This window comes from Carcharodon carcharias, chromosome 3 (genome assembly GCF_017639515.1).
Source record: "Carcharodon carcharias isolate sCarCar2 chromosome 3, sCarCar2.pri, whole genome shotgun sequence".
Classification (NCBI taxonomy): Eukaryota; Metazoa; Chordata; class Chondrichthyes; order Lamniformes; family Lamnidae; genus Carcharodon; species Carcharodon carcharias.
Genome location: NC_054469.1, coordinates 155186432 through 155211146, shown reverse-complemented (window position 1 = coordinate 155211146; position 24715 = coordinate 155186432). Strand labels below are relative to the sequence as shown.

General features: G+C 43.6%; 1 protein-coding gene across 6 annotated transcripts in view; it reads right to left on the bottom strand.

Annotated features, from left to right (window-relative positions):
• Window positions 1-24715, bottom strand: part of LOC121275839 (sodium bicarbonate cotransporter 3-like) — a 242370-nt gene that overhangs the window by 25780 nt on the left and 191875 nt on the right. For all 6 annotated transcript variants that reach the window (XM_041183535.1, XM_041183537.1, XM_041183539.1 and 3 more), the window contains 5 exons: window positions 23796-23909; window positions 3422-3583; window positions 2563-2814; window positions 2159-2227; window positions 1891-2064 (listed from right to left, as the gene is read on the bottom strand). In XM_041183535.1, the coding sequence (XP_041039469.1) occupies window positions 1891-2064; window positions 2159-2227; window positions 2563-2814; window positions 3422-3583; window positions 23796-23909 (771 nt within the window). The remainder of the gene's footprint in view (window positions 1-1890; window positions 2065-2158; window positions 2228-2562; window positions 2815-3421; window positions 3584-23795; window positions 23910-24715) is intronic.

Here is a 24715-nt window from a genome sequence, read left to right as displayed (position 1 = left end):
GCACGTGCACTTTCTCAACCCCTCTCTATATCCTCTCATTGATTGAGTATTCCCTTGCTTTGTTTGCCCTCCCCAAATGCATTACCTCACACTTTTCTGGATTGAATTCAATCTACCACTTTTCTGGATTGAATTCCATCTGCCACTTTTCTGCCCACTCAGCAAACCATTGATATCATTCTGGAGACAACAGCTATCCTCTTCACTATCAACTACACAGCCAATTTTGTTATCAGATGCAAATTTCCCAATCACACCTCCCACACTTATGGCCAAGTCATTAATATACAACAAACAGCAAGGGCCCCAACACTGAGCCCTGTGGAACACACTGGAAACCGTTGTTGAGGCAGTCTGAGTCAGAGCAACTTCTATGGGAACTCAGAGGTTAGATCTTTGAAAGAGAAGAGTTGAAATCCCAAGTTTTACCGAGATTTTGTGACTCAGTGGTCACTGACTTCTGGGTGGGTTGCTCAGAAATCTGTCGGTGTGTCTGGTCACATCTGCCATTTAACGTGCAGTGTGGTGTGTTCGACCACTGTTTGCCTGTTAATTCATATCTATTTCAGATTAATTCTGAATGTTAGCATATAAGATGGATATTGTAAATCATTTTACTTTTCTGACTGTACAGTTTAATTTATTTTGTTTGTTTAAAACCATGGAATCTCATGGCTTTATTCTCTTAGTGGGCAACTGGGATTTCAGAATTTTGTGTACTTTAATCAAAAAGTTACTGGTCCCCTAACCAGATCATGTTAATGTTCAGAACTATCAGGTCATCCACTTTTTATCTGAGAAAGATAAATCATAATATTTTCTTAATTGTGAAGAGACTCAGCTGTGGAACAGCAAAGAGATTTAGGTGTCCATGCATAAAAATCATAAAGCCAAGTGTAAAAGTAAAAAAAGTAACCAAAAAGACTAATTAAATGTCGGTTTGTATCTCAAGGGTGCTGAGATAAAAAAAGAGGAATTAATGTTTCAGTTATCAGACCCCAGTTGGAGTACTGTGAACAGTTTTCAGCACAACACCACTTTATAGATTATACTGGCCTTGGAGGGGAGGAAGCATAGGTAAAACCAGAATGATACAGAGATAAGAAGGTGAAATTCCAACACTGACTGCATAAACTTTATACTTACATGAACTTAGAAGGTTGAGAGAGTTATCTAAACAAGTTGTTTATATTATAGTGAGGTGTTTATGAAGAGATTTGGATTTGATATGCTAGATACAGAGAAACGACTTTTGCCAATGGACAAAATTTAGAGCAAGATGGCTTAATCTAAAAATTAAAACAAGACCATTTAGGAAAGAAATTAGGAAGCACTTTTTCCCCTAAAGTATTGAAAGTCTGGAACACTCACCCAAAAGGTTGTGAGTGTTGAGTCTATTGAAAATATAATCAATTTATTTTTGTTAGGCAAGGTTATCAAAGATGAATAAATGGAATTGAGGTGCACAGCAGCCATGATCTGACTGAAAAGTTTAACAAGCTCAAGTGGCTGAAAGGCCTTTTCCTGTTCCAATCCATCAACTTGAATATAGCCAAGTTCTTATTGTTGGCCAAGACTGGGCATTCGAAATTTCCATTATTTTGTAAAAATGCACCCTCTATTTTTGGTTCCTATTATTAGTAAAGTCACAATGTCAAATTAACGATTAGACAAAAGGCCAACAACGTGAACTTACCTTTTCACATCACAGCTTGCCATTTTTGACAGAATAAAGCAACATCAGATTGCTACAAAGCCATTCAAACACAGTCTGTAGAGTTCAATCAGTTAATCCTCAATATTCAATTAATTAGTTTAAAAGTCATCTGTAAATCTAAGTCTAGAGAGTTGCTTTATAAAAATAACAATGGGAATGACCAATTAACTCACCATCATGGGAAAGACAACTGCAGCAGCTGTAGTTTTAATGACCCAAAGAATAACAAGACAGCTGAGCTGAATAACCGTGAAGATATGGACTTTCCACAGCGGTACGTAGCGCAAGTAGATTAAGTCCGGCTGGTGTTTGGCAGGCATCCCAAATAGCTTTATACGATCAAAAAACTAGTGAAAAAAATTGTTGACAGTTAGTAAATGGGTAATATTCCTAGGCAATTTGAAAGATTATTGGAGCCATATTATGCATGGTGACAAATACCTGAATCCCTTTCAAGGAAGAAGCACCCATGTAAAGAAAGACACCATAAAGCACTGGCATCGGGATAAACTGCAAATAAGAATGGTCAGTTTTTAGTTAACATTTGCTTTAATAGGCAAAATTATATATTTTGTAAATGCTAAATACATCCACTGAGCAGTGAATTTGCAGCTAAAACACTGCATAAATTTTGGATTAACACATATGTTTGGTAACTTAAAAGTTGTCCAATATTCCAGAAATAATTTCCTGCTTTAGAATAAGTACGCATCATCAGAATTCAAATTTTTCCACTTATGGAAAATGTGACTTGTTCTTTTAAACCCAAATCCCTAGTTGGTTCCTAATAACAACTTGGAAAATGCTACAAAAAACCAGCAACCATTCAGTACCTTCCATCTTACCTTTAGAACAAGAGTCATAAAAACAGACAATCCCATTAGGATGAATATCAGTAAGCCTGTAACTCTCTGCTCTTGTATACCCAGGAACTTGGGCTGTTCACCTGGTGCTGAGCATTCTGATTCCACCTTCAGGCTATTGACGTGGCTGATAGAGAGGACGGTGGCGGCCACAAACCAGGGAAGGCCCATAATTGAGCATACTCCCAGCATGATAGATACCATTAACAAATCAAGGTGATAACCACAACCTTTCTGTAAAACAATGATCAGAGAATGTCAGCAGGCCAATTCTGTGCATATCAGACCAAAATAAAGAATGATGGTGCTTCCAAGTGTGTAAGGGGCCAGGCAGGGACTACACATCTTTTTTATCAAAAATGTGAAATATCCTGAAATGACCCACTGGTATTTACTGCTTTAATTAAGAAGAAAGCATGCGATTCTTAAGAAAATGAAACACTATTTGCCCAAATGACAGAAAACTGCAATGGTGTCTACAGCTCTCAGCACAGCAAGTATGCAGTAAGAGAAAGCCCAGAACCATTGCCTCAATGTCAAACATTCAATGCAACTTACAACTGCATCATTCCTTATCACAACACGGGCCAATCCTATTGGATTAGAAAATATCATGTACAATCATCTGAGGAAGCCCTTTTTATGTTAGGATTATTTAGAAAAGTCATCAACAAAATGCTATTAAAAAATTACAGGTTTTACATTAGCTTGCAGAAAAATATCTACAAACATACCAAGTTGAAATTTAAATAAGGATGAGGGAGAGCTAGCTCCCAAAGTTCTCTAGTAAATTACCAAATTTACATAATCTATATTTAAACTTTTGTAAGCATTTAAATACCTTCAGCTTGTGCTCTTTTCGATTAATAATAACTGCTGTGATCTGTTGATCCATGAAAATAAGGATAGTGCATAGAAGTGCTGGTACAAAAGCAGCAAGCATTGTCCACCAAGGGTTACCTCCAAGTGGGTCTATGAACCAACCTCGGTGCTTTCCAGTAGGCTATGTGCAAGGGTAAAACAAACAGTAGTTACTAATAGTTCAAAAACATTCAATAACAAAAAGGTTTATAGTACAAGCCAACATATAAATACCTCAGTTCACTTTACTGCATTGAAATTGTCCTGAATGCATTAGCTCAGATAATTTGCAATCTACGCAATATTTTTGTACTTGCCCATTAACTTCCACTGTTTAAAACAACAGCAAATTTTACAAATAGCACAAGGTTAATTTTCAGTTCCTTTCAAATTTTACAGGCAGAACTTACCTAAGGACTGGGTAAGTAACTGAAAAGCACATTGACCAACTCTGGAAAATAAGTAGCTAATTCCAGAAAGATGGAATGAACGAAAAGGGTTTTTATATGTGGTTAAATCTCAGAAGTCTTAAATCACTTCCTAGTACAAAGTTTCCAAAAATTTGGCACAAAGCACCACTTGATCCTTTCAACTAATGCACAAAATAACAATCTTCAATTTGTGATTCATTCTGTCTCAGTGTCACCAGGAGGATAGGAAATTGGAATCCTCTTTGTTTACCCCCTTAAATAATGCTTAAACCAACCACTGAGTTTACGTATTTCTATACATATTGCTTGCTGATGAACAGGAAATTGTACTGTTTGTGGATTTCAACTGGACATTATGATTCAGCATATGTCAAAGCAAATAACCATTATTAATTTTTCCGGAAAAGCTTGTATCATGTTTATATGGTTTCTTTTCAACTTGAACACCAACTTTGTATTCATAAAGCACCTTTCACATAATAAGTCCTTCAAGCTTCACAGTAGTGTTATAAAAGAAAATTTGACACTAAGCCACATAAGTACACAAGAAAAAAAAGAGGTAGAGATGTTTAGAGAACAAATTCCAGAGCGTAGGGAAAGTTGGTCAATCTTCTGGAAGCTTCTACAAGATGGATTACAATGAAATAAAAACAAAAAAACTGTGGATGCTGGAAACCCAAAACAAAAACAGAATTATCTGGAAAAACTCAGCAGGTCTGGCAGCATCGGCGGAGAAGAAAAGAGTTGACGTTTCGAGTCCTCATGACCCTTCGACAGAACTTGAGTTCGAGTCCAAGAAAGAGTTGAAATATAAGCTGGTTTAAGGTGTGTGGGAGGGGCGGAGAGAGAGAGAGAGAGAGAGAGAGAAGTGGAGGGGGGGTGTGGTTTTAGGGACAAACAAGCAGTGATGGAAGCAGATCATCAAAAGATGTCAACAACAATAGAACACATAGGTGTTAAAGTTGGTGATATTATCTAAACGAATGTGCTAATTAAGAATGGATGGTAGGGCACTCAAGGTATAGCTCTAGTGGGGGTGGGGAGAGCATAAAAGATTTTAAGATATTTAAAAATAATGGAAATAGGTGGGAAAAGAAAAATCTATATAAGTTATTGGAAAAAAAAGGAAGGGGGAAACAGAAAGGGGGTGGGGATGGGGGAGGGAGCTCACGACCTGAAGTTCTTGAATTCAATATTCAGTCCGGAAGGCTGTAAAGTGCCTAGTCGGAAGATGAGGTGTTGTTCCTCCAGTTTGCGTTGGGCTTCACTGGAACAATGCAGCAAGCCAAGAACAGACATGTGGGCAAGAGAGCAGGGGTGGAGTGTTAAAATGGCAAGCGACAGGGAGGTTTGGGTCATTCTTGCAGACAGACCGCAGGTGTTCTGCAAAGCAGTCGCCCAGTTTACATTTGGTCTCTCCAATGTAGAGGAGACCACATTGGGAGCAACGAATGCAGTAGACTAAGTTGGGGGAAATGCAAGTGAAATGCTGCTTCACTTGAAAGGAGTGTTTGGGCCCTTGGACAGTGAGGAGAGAGGAAGTGAAGGGGCAGGTGTTGCATCTTTTGCGTGGGCATGGGGTGGTGCCATAGGAGGGGGTTGAGGAGTAGGGGGTGATGGAGGAGTGGACCAGGGTGTCCCGGAGGGTGCGATCCCTACGGAATGCCGATAGAGGGGGATGAAGGGAAGATGTGTTTGGTGGTGGCATCATGCTGGAGTTGGCGGAAATGGCGGAGGATGATCCTTTGAATGCGGAGGCTGGTGGGGTGATAAGTGAGGACAAGGGGGACCCTATCATGTTTCTGGGAGGGAGGAGAAGGCGTGAGGGCAGATGCGCGGGAGATGGGCCGGACACAGTTGAGGGCCCTGTCAACGACCGTGGGTGGAAAACCTCGGTTAAGGAAGAAGGAGGACATGTCAGAGGAACTGTTTTTGAAGGTTTTCCACCCACGGTCGTTGACAGGGCCCTCAACCATGTCCGGCCCATCTCCCGCGCATCCGCCCTCACGCCTTCTCCTCCCTCCCAGAAACATGATAGGGTCCCCCTTGTCCTCACTTATCACCCCACCAGCCTCCGCATTCAAAGGATCATCCTCCGCCATTTCCGCCAACTCCAGCATGATGCCACCACCAAACACATCTTCCCTTCACCCCCCCTATCGGCATTCCGTAGGGATCGCTCCCTCCGGGACACCCTGGTCCACTCCTCCATCACCCCCTACTCCTCAACCCCCTCCTATGGCACCACCCCATGCCCACGCAAAAGATGCAACACCTGCCCCTTCACTTCCTCTCTCCTCACCGTCCAAGGGCCCAAACACTCCTTTCAAGTGAAGCAGCATTTCACTTGCATTTCCCCCAACTTAGTCTACTGCATTCGTTGCTCCCAATGTGGTCTCCTCTACATTGGAGAGACCAAACGTAAACTGGGCGACCGCTTTGCAGAACACCTGCGGTCTGTCCGCAAGAATGACCCAAACCTCCCTGTCGCTTGCCATTTTAACACTCCACCCTGCTCTCTTGCTCACATGTCTGTCCTTGGCTTGCTGCATTGTTCCAGTGAAGCCCAATGCAAACTTGAGGAACAACACCTCATCTTCCGACTAGGCACTTTACAGCCTTCCGGACTGAATATTGAATTCAACAACTTTAGGTCGTGAGCTCCCTCCCCCATCCCCACCCCCTTTCTGTTTCTCCCTTCCTTTTTTTTTTCCAATAAATTATATAGATTTTTCTTTTCCCACCTATTTCCATTATTTTTAAATATCTTAAAATCTTTTATGCTCTCCCCACCCCCACTAGAGCTATACCTTGAGTGCCCTACCATCCATTCTTAATTAGCACATTCGTTTAGATAATATCACCAACTTTAACACCTATGTGTTCTATTGTTGTTGACATCTTTTGATGATCTGCTTCTATCACTGCTTGTTTGTCCCTACAACCACACCCCGCCCCCCCCACTTCTCTCTCTCTCTCTCTCTGCCCCTCCCACACACCTTAAACCAGCTTATATTTCAACTCTTTCTTGGACTCGAACTCAAGTTCTGTCGAAGGTCATGAGGACTCGAAACGTCAACTCTTTTCTTCTCCGCCGATGCTGCCAGACCTGCTGAGTTTTTCCAGGTAATTCTGGATTACAATGAACATGCCCAGAAAACATCCTTGTGGAATGTCGCACCTGCTTTTGTCAGGACTTATCCCAAAACAGCAATAACAATAAGTCCTCAGACTTGGTCTCCGGGACCACCAAAGGAGAACTAACAAAACTCACGCACAAGGGAAGTGCTAAGGACCGCTAATTGCTATCTGCCTCTATTGTATTTCGATAGTTTTTGACCATGGGAAGTGGAAACTCCTTTGTTAACATGAATAGACTATTGATTGTTTTCCATCGTGTATCAATGGTCAGTCGCCAGATTTGATTTTTGAAAGCCCTTTATAATAAGCCCTGCTTGCTTTTTGCAGCAGACAGTAGGGGTAACATCAGAAGGAACATCACTGCTGAAATCACGTTATAAGGTCTAGCCTTCTACCAAGACACAAGACTTGAAGTTTTAAAGCCTCTTTGAAAGCCTCTTTCTGAAAGATCCCGAGTTTGCCTGGAAAAGATTCTGGCTACAAGTACCATCAAGGCTGTCTACTTGCTAATCATCTTTTATTCCAAAGGAACTCCACAAAATCCTGCCTTCAACTATCTGGACTTGTCTGAACTTCAGCTCCCATTTGGAAAAGCCCCTCTCACTGGACTCTTACAAACACGTGAACCGTTAACTATTCTGTTTGGTTATAATAGTCATAGATATGAAACTCCTTTCTTTTACTGTATCTTTCTTGCGTGCATGTGATGTGTGTGAAGCAGCAATAAGCCTTTCCGGAAAAAGTATATGTGAATAAATAATACTCCTGGTTTAAGTGCATGGATTAAAAATCCATGAACATCTGCTGCTAGCGACTTTGTAAAAACTGACCACACAAACAGGGGGTTTGGGAACACACCTCAGCCTTTTCTAAACTAAACCACACTAATTACATTCAGAAGGATGAAAGAATTCAATTATTTCAATCTGTCTCTCTCCCTTTGTCTCTGTCCATAACAAGGTCAATAATTTGCTTTCAGCTGCATGAACTTCAAGTTCAACAAGCAGTCTCTTATGAGGTAAAAGCAAAAAACTGCGGATGCTGGAAATCCAAAACAAAGGCAAAAATACCTGGAAAAATTCAGCAAGTCTGACAGCATCTGCGGAGAGGAATACAGTTAATGTTTCGAGTCCGTATGACTCTTCACCAGAATTTATGAGGGCCTGTTAAATGTATTCTAGAATTCCATTTAAATAACATCCATAGATATTCCCCTCTTCACTTTAGTCACCTCTCCAAAAGGTTTAATCAAATGCAGGAGACAGAGCCTCTCCTTTACAAATCCATGCTAGCTCTCTGATCAGCTACAAGCTTTCAAGGTGTTAAGTCATCTTAGACCCTCAGTACGCAAACACCAAGTGTCACTACGTGCTGAGGTTCTACCTGTCCCCGGTGTTGTGAAGGATGGGTCTGGCCACGCTGCCGCGGAATGCTCCAAGTAGTTGGACTGTGCCGTACCACCTGTCCCTCGTGGAAAAATTTATGCAGAGGAACATCTTTGACCACAAGTCTATCAGGCAGTGGTCAGTACATAACATCTTAGAGGCCCTGCGGGAAAAGGAGAGGGTGGATCCTGTGGGGTGGTTCTCCGAGCAGACTGTCAAAGTCATTTGGCAGAATGCCTCATCGCCAGAACTTTCCAACAAGCACCAAGACATAGCTTGGCTGGTGGTGAGAAAGGCCATCCCTGTCAAATCCTTCCTACACGCCAGGAGTCTCACCCCCTCGGCACGTTGCCCTCAAGGTGGCTGTGGTGAGGAAGAGACAGTTGTTCACCTCCTTGTAGATTGTGCCTTTGCAAAGAAGGTCTGGAGAGAGATGCAGTGGTTTCTGTCAAGGTTCATCCCAAGCAGTTCTGTGACACAGGACTCTGTGCTCTACGGGCTGTTCCCAGGGATACACACCGAGACAAACATCAACTCCAGTTGGAGGATCATCAACTTGGTGAAAGACACTCTTTGGTCTGCCCGAAACTTGTTGGTCTTCCAGCGCAAAGAGTTGTTCCCGACCGAGTGTTGCAGACTGGCACATTCCAAAGTCCAGGACTACGTGCTGAGGGACGCACTAAAGCTTGGGGCAGCTGCCGCAAAGGCGCAATGGGGAAGGGTTGCTGCCTAAGACCTTTCTGCCACAGTGCACCAAGGGACTGGAAACTGTGTAGAGCCCCTCGGACTGTACAGCTCAAAATGAATGTCTGCAAACGATTGTAATATTCATTGTTTGTACTGATGCACCTTGTGATACATGTTGTAAAAGTTGAACCTGATTGTACTTTTGTAATGGTGATTTTGAAATGGTTTGGAATGTGGATGAAGATATTTTATGAATAAAGTATATTTTTGCAAAAAAAAGTTGTCATCTTATCCTTAATCGTAGGTTTTAATTATTTCCCAACAGCAGTAAGCTAACTGATCAATAATTCCCTTGTATCCCTTTATCACTTTTGCAATTCTTCAATCTAAAGGAATGACTCCCAAATCGAGAAAAATTCGACAGTTATAGCTTGGCCATTGTTGTGACCACAGCCGGTGTTAATTGTTGCGCAAACCAAATCCCAAAGGGAAACTTGGCTTAAGGGTGATACTTTTTTTTTTGTATTCTGAAAATGAGAAGGGGACGTACTGATCTCAGCAGTAAACAATCCCTAACACGTTGTGGTTTTAAAAATTAAAAGTAAAAGTTTTATTAACAAGATTAAAGAAAACTTAAGCACACCGATAAACTTAGTCTTACAAAACATTCTTCAAAAAGATTCTCTACTTGGTCAGACCCACAAGTAAACACCTTCCAGGCAACACTCCCTTACAGATGTTTAACTATAAAAAAAACCTAAAAAACAAAAAAACTGCGGATGCTGGAAATCCAAAACAAAAACAGAATTACCTGGAAAAACTCAGCAGGTCTGGCAGCATCGGCGGAGAAGAAAAGAGTTGACGTTTCGAGTCCTCATGACCCTTCGACAGAACTTGAGTTCGAGTCCAAGAAAGAGTTGAAATATAAGCTGGTTTAAGGTGTGTGTTGGGGGCGGGGGGGGGGGGGGAGGCGGAGAGAGAGAGAGAGAGAGAGAGAGAGAAGTGGAGGGGGGGGTGTAGTTGTAGGGACAAACAAGGAGTGATAGAAGCAGATCATCAAAAGATGTCACAAACAACAAAAGAACACATAGGTGTTAAAGTTGGTGATATTATCTAAACAAATGTGCTAATTAAGAATGGATGGTAGGGCACTCAAGGTATAACTCTAGTGGGGGTGGGGAGAGCATAAAAGATTTAAAATATTTAAAAATAATGGAAATAGGTGGGAAAAGAAAAATCTATATAATTTATTGTAAAAAAACAAAAGGAAGGGAGAAACAGAAAGGGGGTGGGGATGGAGGGGGGAGCTCAAGACCTAAAGTTGTTGAATTCAATATTCAGTCCGGAAGGCTGTAAAGTGCCTAGTCAGAAGATGAGGTGTTGTTCCTCCAGTTTGAGTGAAGCCCAATGCAAACTGGAGGAACAACATCTCATCTTCCGCCTAGGCACTTTACAGCCTTCTGGACTGAATATTGAATTCAACAACTTTAGGTCTTGAGCTCCCTCCCCCATCCCCACCCCCTTTCTGCTTCCCCCTTCCTTTTGTTTTTTTCCAATAAATTATATAGATTTTTCTTTTCCCACCTATTTCCATTATTTTTAAATATTTTAAAATCTTTTATGCTCTCCCCACCCTCACTAGAGCTATACCTTGAGTGCCCTACCATCCATTCTTAATTAGCACATTCGTTTAGATAATATCACCAACTTTAACACCTATGTGTTCTTTTGTTCTATTGTTGTTGACATCTTTTGATGATCTGCTTCTATCACTGCTTGTTTGTCCCTACAACCACACCCCCCCCCTCCACTTCTCTCTCTCTCTCTCTGCCGCATCCCCCCCCACCCCCAACACACCTTAAACCAGTTTATATTTCAACTCTTTCTTGGACTCGAACTCAAGTTCTGTCGAAGGCTCATGAGGACTCGAAACGTCAACTCTTTTCTTCTCCGCCGATGCTGCCAGTCCTGCTGAGTTTTTCCAGGTAATTCTGTTTTTGTTATTAAAGAAAACCTACCCATTGTGCAAGGCAAAAGCTGTAGCTTCAATAAAGGCATACCTCATGACTTACAACTCTCACTCTGCTGTGAAAATCCAAACTTCAGGATAAAACTAATATAAAAACAAAAAACTGCCGATGCTGGAAATCCAAAACAAAAACAGAAATACCTGGAAAAACTCAGCAGGTCTGGCAGCATCGGCGGAGAAGAACAAAGTTGACGTTTCGAGTCCTCATGACCCTTCAACAGAACTAAGTAAAAATGGGAAAGAGGTGAAATATAAGCTGGTTTAAGGGGGGCGGCAGGAAGAAGGGGGGGGGCGTGGGTTGTTGGGACAAGCAAGCAGTGATAGGAGGAGATAACCAAAAGATGTCACAGACAAAAGAACAAAGAAGTGTTGAAGGTGGTGATATTATCTAAAAGAATGTGCTAATTAAGATTGGAGAGCCGGACGAGCAAGGTAGCTCTAGTGTGGGTGGGGTGAAATAAACCATGGGTGGAATACATTTAAAAATAATGGAAATAGGTGGGAAAAGAAAAATCTATATAAATAATTAGAAAAAACAAAAGAGAGGGGGAAGAAACGGAAAGAGGGGTGGGGATGGAGGAGGGAGTTTAAGATCTAAAGTTGTTGAACTCAATATTCAGTCCAGAAGGCTGTAAAGTGCCTAGTCAGAAGATGAGGTGCTGTTCCTCCAGTTTGCGTTGAGCTTCATTGGAACAATGCAGCAAGCCAAGGACAGACATGGGGCAAGAGAGCAGGGTGGAGTGTTAAAATGGCAAGCAACAGGAAGGTCTGGGTCATTCTTGCGGACAGACCGAAGGTGTTCTGCAAAGCAGTCGCCCAGTCTGCGTTTGCTCTCTCCAATGTAGAGGAAACCGCATTGGGAGCAACGAATGCAGCAGACTAAGTTGGGGGAAATGCAAGTGAAATGCTGCTTCACTTGAAAGGAGTGGTTGGGCCCTTGGACAGTGAGGAGAGAGGAAGCGAAGGGGCAGGTATTTCATATTTTGCGTTTGTATGGGGAGGTGCCGTAGGTGGGGGTTGAGGAGTAGGGGGCGATGGAGGAGTGGACCAGGGTGTCACGGGGGGGGGGGGGGGGGGGGGGGGGGACAATCCCTACGGAATGCCGCCGGGCGAGTGGGGGGGTGGGGGGGTGGGGTTGAAGGGAGGATGTTTTGGTGGTGGCATCATGCTGGAGTTGGCGGAAATGGCAGAAGATGATCCTTTGAATGCGGAGGCTGGGGGGTGGTAAGTGAGGACAAGGGGGGCCCCATCATGTTTCTGGGATGGAGGAGAAGGCGTGAGGGCGGATGCGCGGGAGATGGGCCGGACATGGTTGAGGGCCCTGTCAACTACCGTGGGTGGAAAACCTTGGATAAGGAAGAAGGAGGACATGTCAGAGGAACTGTTTTTGAAGATAGCATCATCAGAACAGATGCGACGGAGGCGAAGGAACTGAGAATGTGATGGAGTCCTTACAGGAAGCGGGGTGTGAGGAGCTGTAGGAGCCGGTAGGCTTGTAATGGATATTGGTGGACACTCTATCACCAGAAATTGAGACAGAGAGGTCAAGGAAGGGATGGGAAGTGTCAGAGATGGACCATGTGAAAATGATGGAGGGGTGGAGATTGGAAGCAAAATTAATCAATTTTTCCAGATCCCAACGAGAGAATGAAGCAGCACCAAAGTAATCATTGATGTACCGGAGAAAGAGTTGTGCGAGGGGGCTGGAGTAGGACTGGAACAAGGAACGTTCCACATACCCCATAAAGAGACAGGCATAGCTGGGGCCCATGCAGGTACCCATAGCCACACCTTTTATTTGGAGGAAGTGAGAGGAGTTTAAGGAGAAATTGTTCAGTGTGAGAACAAGTTCAGCCAGATGGAGGAGAGTACTGGTGGATGGGGATTGTTCGGGCCTCTGTTCGAAGGATAAAACTGCTTTTTGCAGCCCAAGACTTTTCTGGCTTGATAGGATGGCTGACTCAAACTGCATCCTCTCTCAGCCTTAGCTCCAGCTGCTACATCTCACAGCTCCAGGTCAACAGCCCAACAGTTCAAGCAGTTCCAGCTCAACAGCTACAGCTCAAAATAGCTCAACACTAAAATACCTTTTTTCCCTTTCATCTCAAGTTCCATTGTTCTCACATCACTTTGAAACTCAAATCCTTTCAAGTATAAGATCTTTCACGTTTCCATCTTATCTTTGCTTTTGGGTCAATAAAATATAATACATGTTTCTGGTTACTTCTGACTCCCCTCTAATATTCAACCGAACTCTCCACTTATCTAAAAATGCAAATGTTAGATCTAACCTATTCATTTGTACCTCAAACTTAATACCTCCATCCCTTTCATGTTTTAAACCCACTAGACAACCTGTCTCCTATTTATCTCTGCTCAGCTTAATTAAATCTCACACACAGACACAGCCTTTTTCACAGAATAACACAATATTCCCCAAAAACATTTTTAAAAAACACCCATTTCTCATACCATCTACAATAATCTCACCTAACTTCCCATTAAAACTCTGGCATAGAACTTACCAAGTCCTAGGGATTTGTCATACCGTGTGCCTTTTTTTCTCCAATACTGTTATCTTATTTCTGGTAATGTTGGTGAGTTCCTGACCCAGATTCAATATTAATTCCCTTTGGATATTTGGCATGCTGACCTCATCCTCACCACTATTTAGTAATGCAAAGTAATATTTCAGCCATTTTCTTATTTTCATTCACAAAATCACTGTTACCAGTTTTCAAGGAATCCACGTTGCTTCTTACTGACCTCTTTTTCTGAATAAAATTGTAAAATGTTTGACATTCCTTGCAAGTTTTCTTTCATACCCCCTTTTTGTAGCATTCACAATCTGTTCTGTCACCCTTGGCTGTCTGCATCTTTTACATTCACTGGGATCTGTGCCATTTCATCCATAACAGATTTGTATAGTTTACTGTAGACAGTCTCAGTTTCATCCCATTGAAATTAGCCTTACCCAAATCTTGAATCTTAGTAGCTGTTTCATGGTTTTCCCTTTCCAACACTGTTGAACTCTATCATATGATCACTGTTAAATAAATGTTCACGCACTGTTAGACATAGCTAAATCGGTTATCATTACTCATAAATGAATCTAATATCAGGAGGCTCCTCCTTGGTTCGAGGACGTGTTTGTCCTGGACAGCATGTTCCAATCCCACAACCGCCACCATCTAGAAGGACAAGGACAGTAGCTGCATGGGAACACCACCATCTGGAAGTTCCCATCCAAACCACATACCATCCTGACTTGGAAATATATCACCGCTCCTTCACTGTCACTGGGTCAAAAATCCTGAAACTCCTCCCTAACAGCACAGTGGGTGTACCTACACCACATGGGCTACAGCGGTTAAGAAGGCAGCTCAGCACCACCTTCTCAAGGGCAATTAGGGATGGGGAATAAATGCTGGCCTAGCCAGTGATGCCCACATCCCATGAATGAATTAAAACTCTTCTGGAAACACTTAGAAAATTCACTATCTGACATTTGCCAGTCTGCTTATTTCAATCTTTCACCATCACCACGTGTGCTCTGTCCAAAGGCAAGTCACTGGCTCACAGTAGTCTTTCCCTATCTCTCCACATTGTGCCTTTCTTTTCATTTGCCAATAATTTCCTTCAATTTTCAATCCATCTAATCTTGATATTCTCTTCCTTCATATTCTTCCTTGAAATCTTCCCTCCATAATGTGTTTTACAAATCAGTTTCCTTCTTAAGATGTGCCCACCCAGTCTGCTTTTTCCTAACTACTGCCAGCAAATTTCTTTGTTCAATCACTTTCCTCAGCATTTCATCATTTGTTATTTTTTCTGTCCAGCAGATCCTTTCCATTCTCCTACAAACCCACATTCCAAAGCTATTTCAGCAAATTGGTCTCCTCCTTCCACAAGGTCTAACTCTCAAATCCATACAACAAAAATACTCCAAATCAAGCTCTTTACAAGTTACTTCTTCAATTTGTTTATTCAGCTTTCCAGTTAGCAACCATGGCCAGGGCTTTACATTGGTCGGGCGGGCTCAGTGGGGGCTTTCGGGAGCCCAACCACCGCCAGTGATCAGCTCAGCCCCGCCATTTTACACGGGCGGGTCAATTAAGGCCCACCCAGCGTAATACGCAACTCTGGCAACTCCAGCATCAGTGGGAAAGAACGGGCAGAGGTGGGAGCTCATTGTTCGCCAGGTCCAATGGCAACCTGGCGGCTGATTCAAAAGCGGCCACGACAGCCATACGAAGGCTGCTAGTGACTCGGAGGGCTGCAGTCATGCAAAACAGCAAGCAGAAGGGCAGGTCGGAGGGGCAGTCGACCCCGCACCTTTCCGACGAGTGTCTCACTGCCCTTCTGGAGGAGGTGGCAGCATGCCGGGATGTACTTGTCTCTAGGGACGGGTAGAGAGGGCCCCCACCTCACCAAAAATGCTTGGGAGGAGGTGGCATCCAGGGTCAGCTCCCATAATGCGGTGAGGCGCACAAGGGTGCAGTGCCATAATCAGTTCAATGATCTCCTGTGATCAGGAAGTGTGAGTACCATGATGGCGTGGATCAAATAGCACAGCAGTTAGGAGTGCCCTTCACCACCGGACCTCAGAGTTCTTAGAATGTCAATGAGGCAGCATCTGGACAAGGGGGTGAGCCCTGGCTGCTTGGAATGAGTGTCCTGCGGCTCCAGAGTCACGAATCAGCTGAGCCCTGCATGGTATTCCTCATGTGGGGTTGACCAGGCTGCAATGGCAATGCAGTACAGGTTGGACTAATCAATGCTCCTCTGTCACTTCAGGAGAAGATATTCCACAACAATGCTAAAATGTTATGGACTAGCAGAGGACTGCCCCACCTACTAATCTTGTCCAGATACGAGCAGGAGGCACTGGGTCTGGAGAGGCACCATGCGCCTAGGTCAACCAGCCATGGTGAGGTTGAGGTGCCACAGGGAGGTAAGAGCGCAGTACACTGAGGTTAGGATGTCTGTAATAGTACCCATTCCACTATTGTCTCTATAATTGATGTGAGCCTTGAATAGGGAATCTCATTGATAACAGAAAGACGAGGGCATCCTGATCCGGGTGCCAAACATGCACAGTAACAGTGTAATGACTTCAACTAATGACATGTCCTTGTTCTTCTTTTCAGGCTCACTTGAAGCCTGTCGGGATCAGGAGCCACAAGGCCTGCCGCTCACCCCAGAGGACACAGACAATATGAACACACCAGCATCACACTCTCTCAGCCAAGCAGGCACCAGCGCAGATACCAGGACCTCGGTGGGCATTAGATCGGCTGAAAGTGTCTTGGTGCACAGTGGTGAGGACACTTCACACTCACTTGAGGTGCAGGCGGAGGCAGAGTGTGCCCAGGGCCCCAGCAGCCGGAGGGCTGCTGGGGGCCAGGAATATGCTCAGTTGGTGGCTGATGATGTGCCTCTAGAGTCATCCCTGAGGCAGCAGATGCTGGAAGTCCAGCAGGGTGTATGGGAGGATCTGGCAGAGATACGAGGGAATGCGTGCCATGGTCTCCGTTGTGGAGTCCATGCGGAGCATGAGCAATGCAATAACCCTCATGGCCGAGCGCACTGCCTCCTCCATGGAGTGGCGAGTCTCATGGAGAAGCTTCTCCAGGAGCATCAGGGATTCCTGGGGATGTGCTCGGACCTGCAAGCCTTCACACTGGCAATGACCTCAGGTAGACACTGTGGGAGATGGATTAGGCATCCAGTATCCCAGCTAGGTGCCCTTCCATCAATGGTGACAGGGAGTTCCAAAGCGACCTCATATTGGCATAAGAGCTGCTTGTCATCTCTGCGGGCTCCTCTCAGGGTGCTCCGGATGAGGGCAGCAGCTCCTCCGCCCCTCTGCCAGTGACCGTGGCATCCGATGAGGCTGCAGCAACTGGGGAGATGACAGCTATGCCACTGATGCTCCCTCCCAGACGGGACCAGCATAGGCTTTGTGGATCAGAGGATGCCCGCCAAGGTCATCAAGGCCAACAGGACAGCAGAGTGAGCAAACTGTCTCCAATGCCAGTGCCAGCAAGGCAGGTGCACCTAGACATAGCACCCATAAACGCAAACGTAAAGCACCTTAAGCACAACACGGGCTTATCACTGGTGATATTTTTTTCCCCCACTTTTAAGTTAGTTATGAGTATGTGAGATGGAGAACACCTTTCCATTTAATTTGTTTTATGTATGCCAGGCATCACCCATCATTAAATGTATTCGTGTTCAACAAGCCTCTGAGTACTTCATTAGTTCTGCAGGTGAAGGGTAACCCATGATTTTATGAGTGACTTGTTTGTCATTGAACTTTATTGAAATGGTATATAGTGCATGTTGTTCACCAAGCAAATGGTATTGCAGTGAGCCTCCTGAACGGTCAAGGCATCGGAAGCACATCTTGAGAAGACCGATGGTTCTCTCTACCACGGCTCTTATGGAGGCATGGCTCCTATTGTTGCTTGGCCTCTGTTCTTGGATGGTGGAGGGGCCTCATAAGCCACCCTTAAAGGGGATAGCCCTTGTCACCCAGCAGCCATCCAACAGGGCTGGAGCACTTAAGAGCCTCGGCACCTAGGAGTATCTCAGGATGTAAGCGTCATAGAAGCTACCTGGGTACCTGGCACAGACTTGCAGAATCTGCTTTCTATGGTCACACATTATCTGCATGTTCATGGAGTGGAAAACCTTCCTGCGGGGGAACCTGGCAATCATGACAAAGCCTCTGGCTCACTCTGCCTGGCTGGCCTCGTTCATGCGGTAGTGAATGAAAGTCAATGCATACCTGAACAGAGCGTTTGTTACCAGCTTGACACAACTGCGGACAGCTGACTGGGAGACTCCACAGAGATCACTTACCGACCCCTGCAAAGAGCCGGAAGCATAGAAGTTGAGGGCCACTGTGACCTTCAGTAACTCTGACGTGGGGTGTCCACCTACACTGTTGGCGCTGATTTCAGGGCCGATCATCTGACAGATGGAGGTCATGGTCTCCCTTGAGAGATGAAGCCTCCTTCGGTACTTCACCTCAGACATACTGAGGTAGCTGCATCGCTGCCTGTAAACCCTGGCAGCAGGATATTGGCGTCTTCTGCAGCCCCTTCCACCTTGGACTTCCTGTTCCCGCACCCCTTCTCCCACAGGTCTGAATAAGGACACCTGGCCTCCTCCCGCTTCTGGCCCTCTCTTCCTCCTCAAAGGAGGTGCCTCCAGCAGAGAGCACAAGCCCCATTCTCAGGGTAAGGGAAGGCTGTCTGATACCTGGAAAGCCCCAAGTGTTTTGACTCCTCTGGAGTCCTGAGTTGAAGCATGTTACTTCTGTCAAAGCAGCTCTGAAGCGAAATCAAGATGCCCTGTTCACACAATCAAGCAGCAGTAAGTTGTAATCTAAAGTACTAACAACAAACACGTATTAGTGAGCCCACTCACCTCTCTTATCCTGCCTGTGGGTGAGGTTTTTGAAAATGTGGCCTACCCTCCTGCCCATTGTGCCGCGTGGCGCCCTGAAAAAAAATCACATGGGCCGCGTAAAATCAAAGGCCTCAAGGGCCTTAACTGGTCCATTAATTAACGGCCGGCGCACCTTCGTCCTCATAGCTCCCGCCTTCCAAAATAAAGCGATGGTGCGCGAGGACGTCGGGACATATGCCCAACATCATTGCGTGTCATTTTACGTTCCGGCGTGTCAAGCCCGTTCCCGCAGGCTGAATGTAAAATTCTGCCCCATCTCTTTTTACCAAGTATGGCAATTCCTTTGCAATCCTTGTTCTTATTTCCATCTGCAGATATTATTCTTCCTAAATACTTGAATTCTTGCACCTGTTCTCGTTCTCTTTCTTCCATGAATGTATGAATATTTCATAATTTTGAGATATGTACCACTTTGATATTGCCAAAATTCATTTTCATTCCAAAGTTCATGCCTTCTGTTTTGATATATTTACTAGTTCTTGTAATCCTTCATCTGCAAATCTAACAGATGTGCCCATTCTCTCCTCTACTCCCACAAACCTTAATGCCAGATCGTGTGTCTTCAAACACTTTGTTGATCATTGCTTCTGCATAGACACTGAAGAGGACTACAATACCCTTATCAAACTCCTCTTTCAATTACACATGGTTCCAACTTCCCATTGGTTACTCTCTGTCGCTGTTTGTCCCATGTACAGATTTCCTGTAAATCATTTGTCTACAATCTATTCCAATGTCTTTCAGCACCATCAAGAGCTTAATCCAGTCAATCTGATTGAATGTTTTATAGATTTTGAAAAAACAAACATATTCTTCCTGTCCAAAAGTTAAACTGCATTCACTTATTAATCTTATAATGCTAATTGCTTCTCTTGCACCCCCCCCTTCCTCCCTGGGATTCAAATTGGTCATCTCTGATGCTGTTCTATGCCTTCTCACATACTCAACACAACTTTCGATGCTTTGGCAATAATACTAATTTACAAAAGTCAGAACAACAGCATGCCTGATTTCTTAGGGTGATCATTATTGCCTGCATGAAGTGCTCTGGCCATTTTCCTGATAGGTACATATCTTTGCGCAGCTTAACATTAATGTTAAGTTCTTTCTCATGTTTTTAATAAACTCTGTAGGTATTTCATCTATTTCCAGACACACTTCCAATTTTTATCTCACTTATTGTTACTCTTATCTCACTGTAGTATTTCTGGTCCAATGAAATCGATGTCAACATTACTTTCTTCTAGCTCAACCGTTTCAGGTTTTTCATTTTTTGCATATACTTCTACAACATGCTCCTTCCATGCTTTTCTTATTTCATTAAGGTTTGCTAATAAAACACCTTCCTTACTCGCCATTGCTGTTGTTTTCAGTCCTTTATGCTGAGTGCCACTAATCTCCTTCGCTCTTGTATACATAAGGCCTGCCCTTGCGTGTCAATCCAATTCATCAAAAATATCACATTGCTCTTTTAACCATTGTTCTCTGTCTTTTATGTTTCTCCTCTTAGCTCATTATTCAAATGTCTGTATTTCAGCTTGCCTTCTTCAGTATTGGTCTTCTTCCATTTTCTCCTTTCTTCCATCTTCTACAACATTGTAGACGTGTGAGGTCTGTTACTGGTATTACTGTAGCCCAGTACTACCTGTTGCAATGGTTGTTGGCAGCTAAACTGACACCTCAATGGAAGGCAATAGCAAACCATCACTAAAAATAGCCAAGAAAATGACTCAGGATGGCATCAGCACAATTAAACATCAAAGGCCTAGATGCAATTCACTGTCAAAGAACAGGTGACACTGCGCTCGGCACAGGAGAGAATTAGGCCTTCCAGGTCGCCTTGCAGCAAAATCCTCATTTCAACCTATATAAAAGTTAAAATCCCTCATTAAAACCATTCTGACTTTGCTACATGTTTACCTAAAGTCTGCATTTATACAATCTACCACTTCACAACTGCACCCGGGGGAGGGGGGTGGGGGTCTATATACATATATACCTCGCTACAGTTTTAAAATATTTTTTCTTAACTTTAAAAATATTTCTTAACTTTACCCCTAAAGCCTCTACTACTTGCTGACCCTTAGTCATATCTTCTCATCATTGAAGTGATTTCATCCTTTATCAGTAAGGCAACACCTCCCCCAGAGGGGGACAGAGAGGACGGGGGGGGGAAAAGGGGCACAGAGGGCGGGGGGGGAGTGAGTGCGCGGGTGAATGTGCGCGCACACGTGGATGGGAGAGTGAGTGTCTGTGGGAGTGAGAGAGAGAGAGAGAGAGAACATTTGAGTAAGTGTCTGCCTTACTCCCAGCCTCAGGTTTCTCACTCAACCTCGTCCCCACACACCATAGCCTTGCTCACTGTGTGAATGGGTGAGTGAGTAAGCACCGAGACTGGGAGTGAGCCTGACACACACACACACACACACACACACACACACACACACACACACACACACAGACACACACACAGACACACACACAGACACACACACAGACACACACACTCTGACCCTCTTACACTCTAATGTTCATTTTTATTAATTACTTTTTAAAAAAAACATAGAAGTTTATTGCTATTACATTGCTGTATTTTTGCAAGTTCTTTTTCTTAATACCTCAACTTTTTTCCTGAAATTCCATTCAATGTTGTGTCACACCTTATCTTTCTGAAATTTGCTCATTGGCCCCTTGAGTGAGGAAAAAAAATTGGAAACATGCATCCCCCACCTGTCCCCACCACCCACCCACCCACCCACCCACCCACCAAGTGAAATGGTTGGACAAGCCTGATCTGGAGTTTAGAACAATGAGAGGTGATCGAATTGAATCTCAGAATTGTTAAGATGTAGGAGGGGGTCATTCAGCCCATCATGTCTGCACTGGCTCTGAGCATTTTAACTTAGTGCAAATCTCCTGCCCTTTCCCCATAACCTTGCACATTGTTTTTATTTAAATAATCATCCAATGCCCTCTTGAATACTTCAATTGAACCCGCCTCCTTCACACTTCCAGGCAGTGCATTCCAAACCCTAACTACTCACCGTGAGGAAAAGTTTCTTCTTACCTCGCATTTGCTTCTTTTGCAAAACGCTTTAAAACAGTGCCCTCTAGTTCTTGATTCGTTTATGAACAGGAACAGTTTCTTCCTATCTACTCTGTCCAGATCCCTCATGATTTTGAAAACTTCTATCAAGTTTCCTCTTAGCCTTCTCCTATCCAAGGAAAACAGTCCCAACTTCTCCAATCTTTCCTCATAACTGAAGTGTCTGATCCCTGGAACTACTCTTGTAAACCTCTTCTACACTCTCTCCAATGCATTCACAGCCTTCCTATAATGTGGCACCCAGAACTGTACACAATACTCCAGCTGAGGTCTAACCAGTGTCTTACATAAGTTCATCATAACCCCCCTGCTCTTGTACTCTGTGTCCCTACTGATGAAGCCTAGAATACTATATGCTTTAGAAACAGCTCTCTCTACCACCTCTGTCACCTTTAATGATTTATGCACATATATACCCAGGTATCTCTGCTCCTGCACACCCTTCAGCGTAGTACCCTTTATTTTATACTGTTTCTCCATGTTCTTTGTACCAAAGTGTGTTACCTCACACTTCTCCACATTGAAATTCACCTGCCACTTATCTGCCCACTCCACCAATGTGTTAATGTCCTTTTGAAGTTCTACACAGTCCTCCTCACAGTTTACAATTCTCCCAAGTTTTGTGTCGCCCACAAACTTTGAAATTGTCTCCTGCACACCAAGATCTAGATCATTTATATATATATCAGGAAAAGCAAGGATTCCAATATCGACCCCTGGGAAACTCCACTACAAATCTTCTTCCAGCCCGAAAAATACCGATTAACCATTACTCTCTGTTTTCATCCCTCAGCCAATGTTGTATCCACGTTGCTACTGTCCCTTTTATTCCATGGCCTATAAAACTTTCCTCACAAGTCTGTTGTGTGGCACTGTATCGAATGTCTTTTGGAAGTCCATATACACCACGTCAATGGCCTTGCCCTCATCAACCATATAAAGCATATAACATTCTTACAGGGCACAACAGGGTAGGTGCAGCAAGGTTGTTTCTCTTGAATGGGGGTGGGGGGGTAGGGTCTAGAACCAAGGGACATAGTCTCAGAATTAGGTAGGCCATTTAGGATTGAGATGAGGAAGAATTTCTTCAGTCAGAGGATGGTGAATCTTTGCAATTCTCTACCCAGAGGCTTGTGGAGGCACAGTCATTGAGTATATTCAAGACAAAGAATTATAAGTTTCTAGATATTAAAGATATCGAGGAATATGTGGATAGTATGGGTGAATGGCATTGAGGTGGAAGATCAACCATGACCTAGCTGAGTGGCAGAGCAGGCTTGAGTGGCGAAAAGGCTTACTCCTGCTCCTATATCCTATGTTCCTACCCACCCCCAACTCTTCTGGACAGCCGCCATGCTCTGCATTCTGGCTATCCTTCTTTGAGTTTTTATGCTTATCCTAACAAGCAGCAAGTACACTGTGCCTGTAGGATAGGATCAATTTGTGCAGATACTCATTCTCTATTTCACCTGACTTCCCTTTACACTGCACACCAACAATCCAATCAACCCTGTTCTAAATCAGCATTGGACTTGTGACAGAAATTTCGAGCAATCGGTCCAGATCCTGCCTTCTCTCCTTTGCATGCCTGAGTGTCTCCTTCTCGTATTCTAGCTCAATGACACTGAGCTGAAGTGCTGGAGTCCACTACAGACATATTGGCTCAGAACAGTCTCACAGTCCACAAACTCTAAAATACTGCAGTCAGGTACACAACTTGCTCTGCAGTATGTTACTCTAAAATTATTCATATCTACTTTTTAATTTGTTGAAAGCTTTGTTTTCTTCACACGAACTTGCACTAAGCACTGCACAAACATCTCAAGTACTTATTGCCTGAAACTTATATGAATCAATACCATTACCTGAGGTTTAAAAAAAAGCACTTCCTTCACGCTCTCACCAAATTCCTGACTCTGCGACAACTTCAAGAGTATTTAAGATACCAACATTGAAAATACAATGTTTAATAATGCACAGGTTATTCATTTTTAAAAAATTAATGTATAATAAATTTCTAAAATAAGGTATGACTTAAGCAAATGAGCATATTAAGGGAGACTCGTAATAGTGAAGAAACACAAAACTCTTACCTCAAACTTGTCAGGCACTTTAAGCTTCGGCGAAGGGACTCCGACAAGGAAGTCAATCAGTACCATAATAAGTATGGTAAGAAACACAGCAAAATCGCTGATGATGGCTCTCACCTACAATTTCAACAAACAAAATTTACTAAATACATTGCTGCAAGTGTTTTAGATTTTCTAATTAGCCAACCAAATGAAATAAGAGCTGCAAACACTTGCGTAACTATTTGTTACTTTCCACTGAGGGCATTGGCAGCAGTAATGGAAGTCAAATCTATAGCAAAGTAATTCCTTTATTGGAATCAGCAACTTGACAATATTAAACTAAACATCCTGCTCAAAGGATAAAAAACCCTGGCCTACAAATTCAATGGTATTGGACCAGTTCTCCGATGGTAAATGGCCAACCAAGCATCCAATATGATGGACAGGAAATGACATTAATTATGAGCTAAAAGTGCACTTCCTGCCATATTGATAGACAAAAGAAAGTGCCCAGGAACTTAAACAGGCATTAGGCCCTTACTTGTTTTCATATACCAATTGCTTGAGACCCCTTCTGCAATACTGATATGTCCTGTGGCAGCCAGCACCAACTGCATTCATAAAACCAGGATTTCAAATGGCGTAAGAGGCAGTACTTAGTGACACTGCAGGCCACCTCCAACAAAGTAATCTGTTAGAAGTGCTTAACCGAACGTGGAGCCATAGCGCTCTTCCCAACCCCTCAACTACTTACATCGCTTCCTAATCATGGTCGCGTCCCCATCCACACCACGGTCTACGAACTTGGCTACCATTACTTCCTGTGCCAGTTGCATTCATCCCTCCCTGTCCCCTTTAAGAGGACTTATTCAAAAGCCAATTGCAAAAATGAAGCAACTTGATCTGCCCTTATTCCCTGTACCCATGTTTTTGGGTGTAAA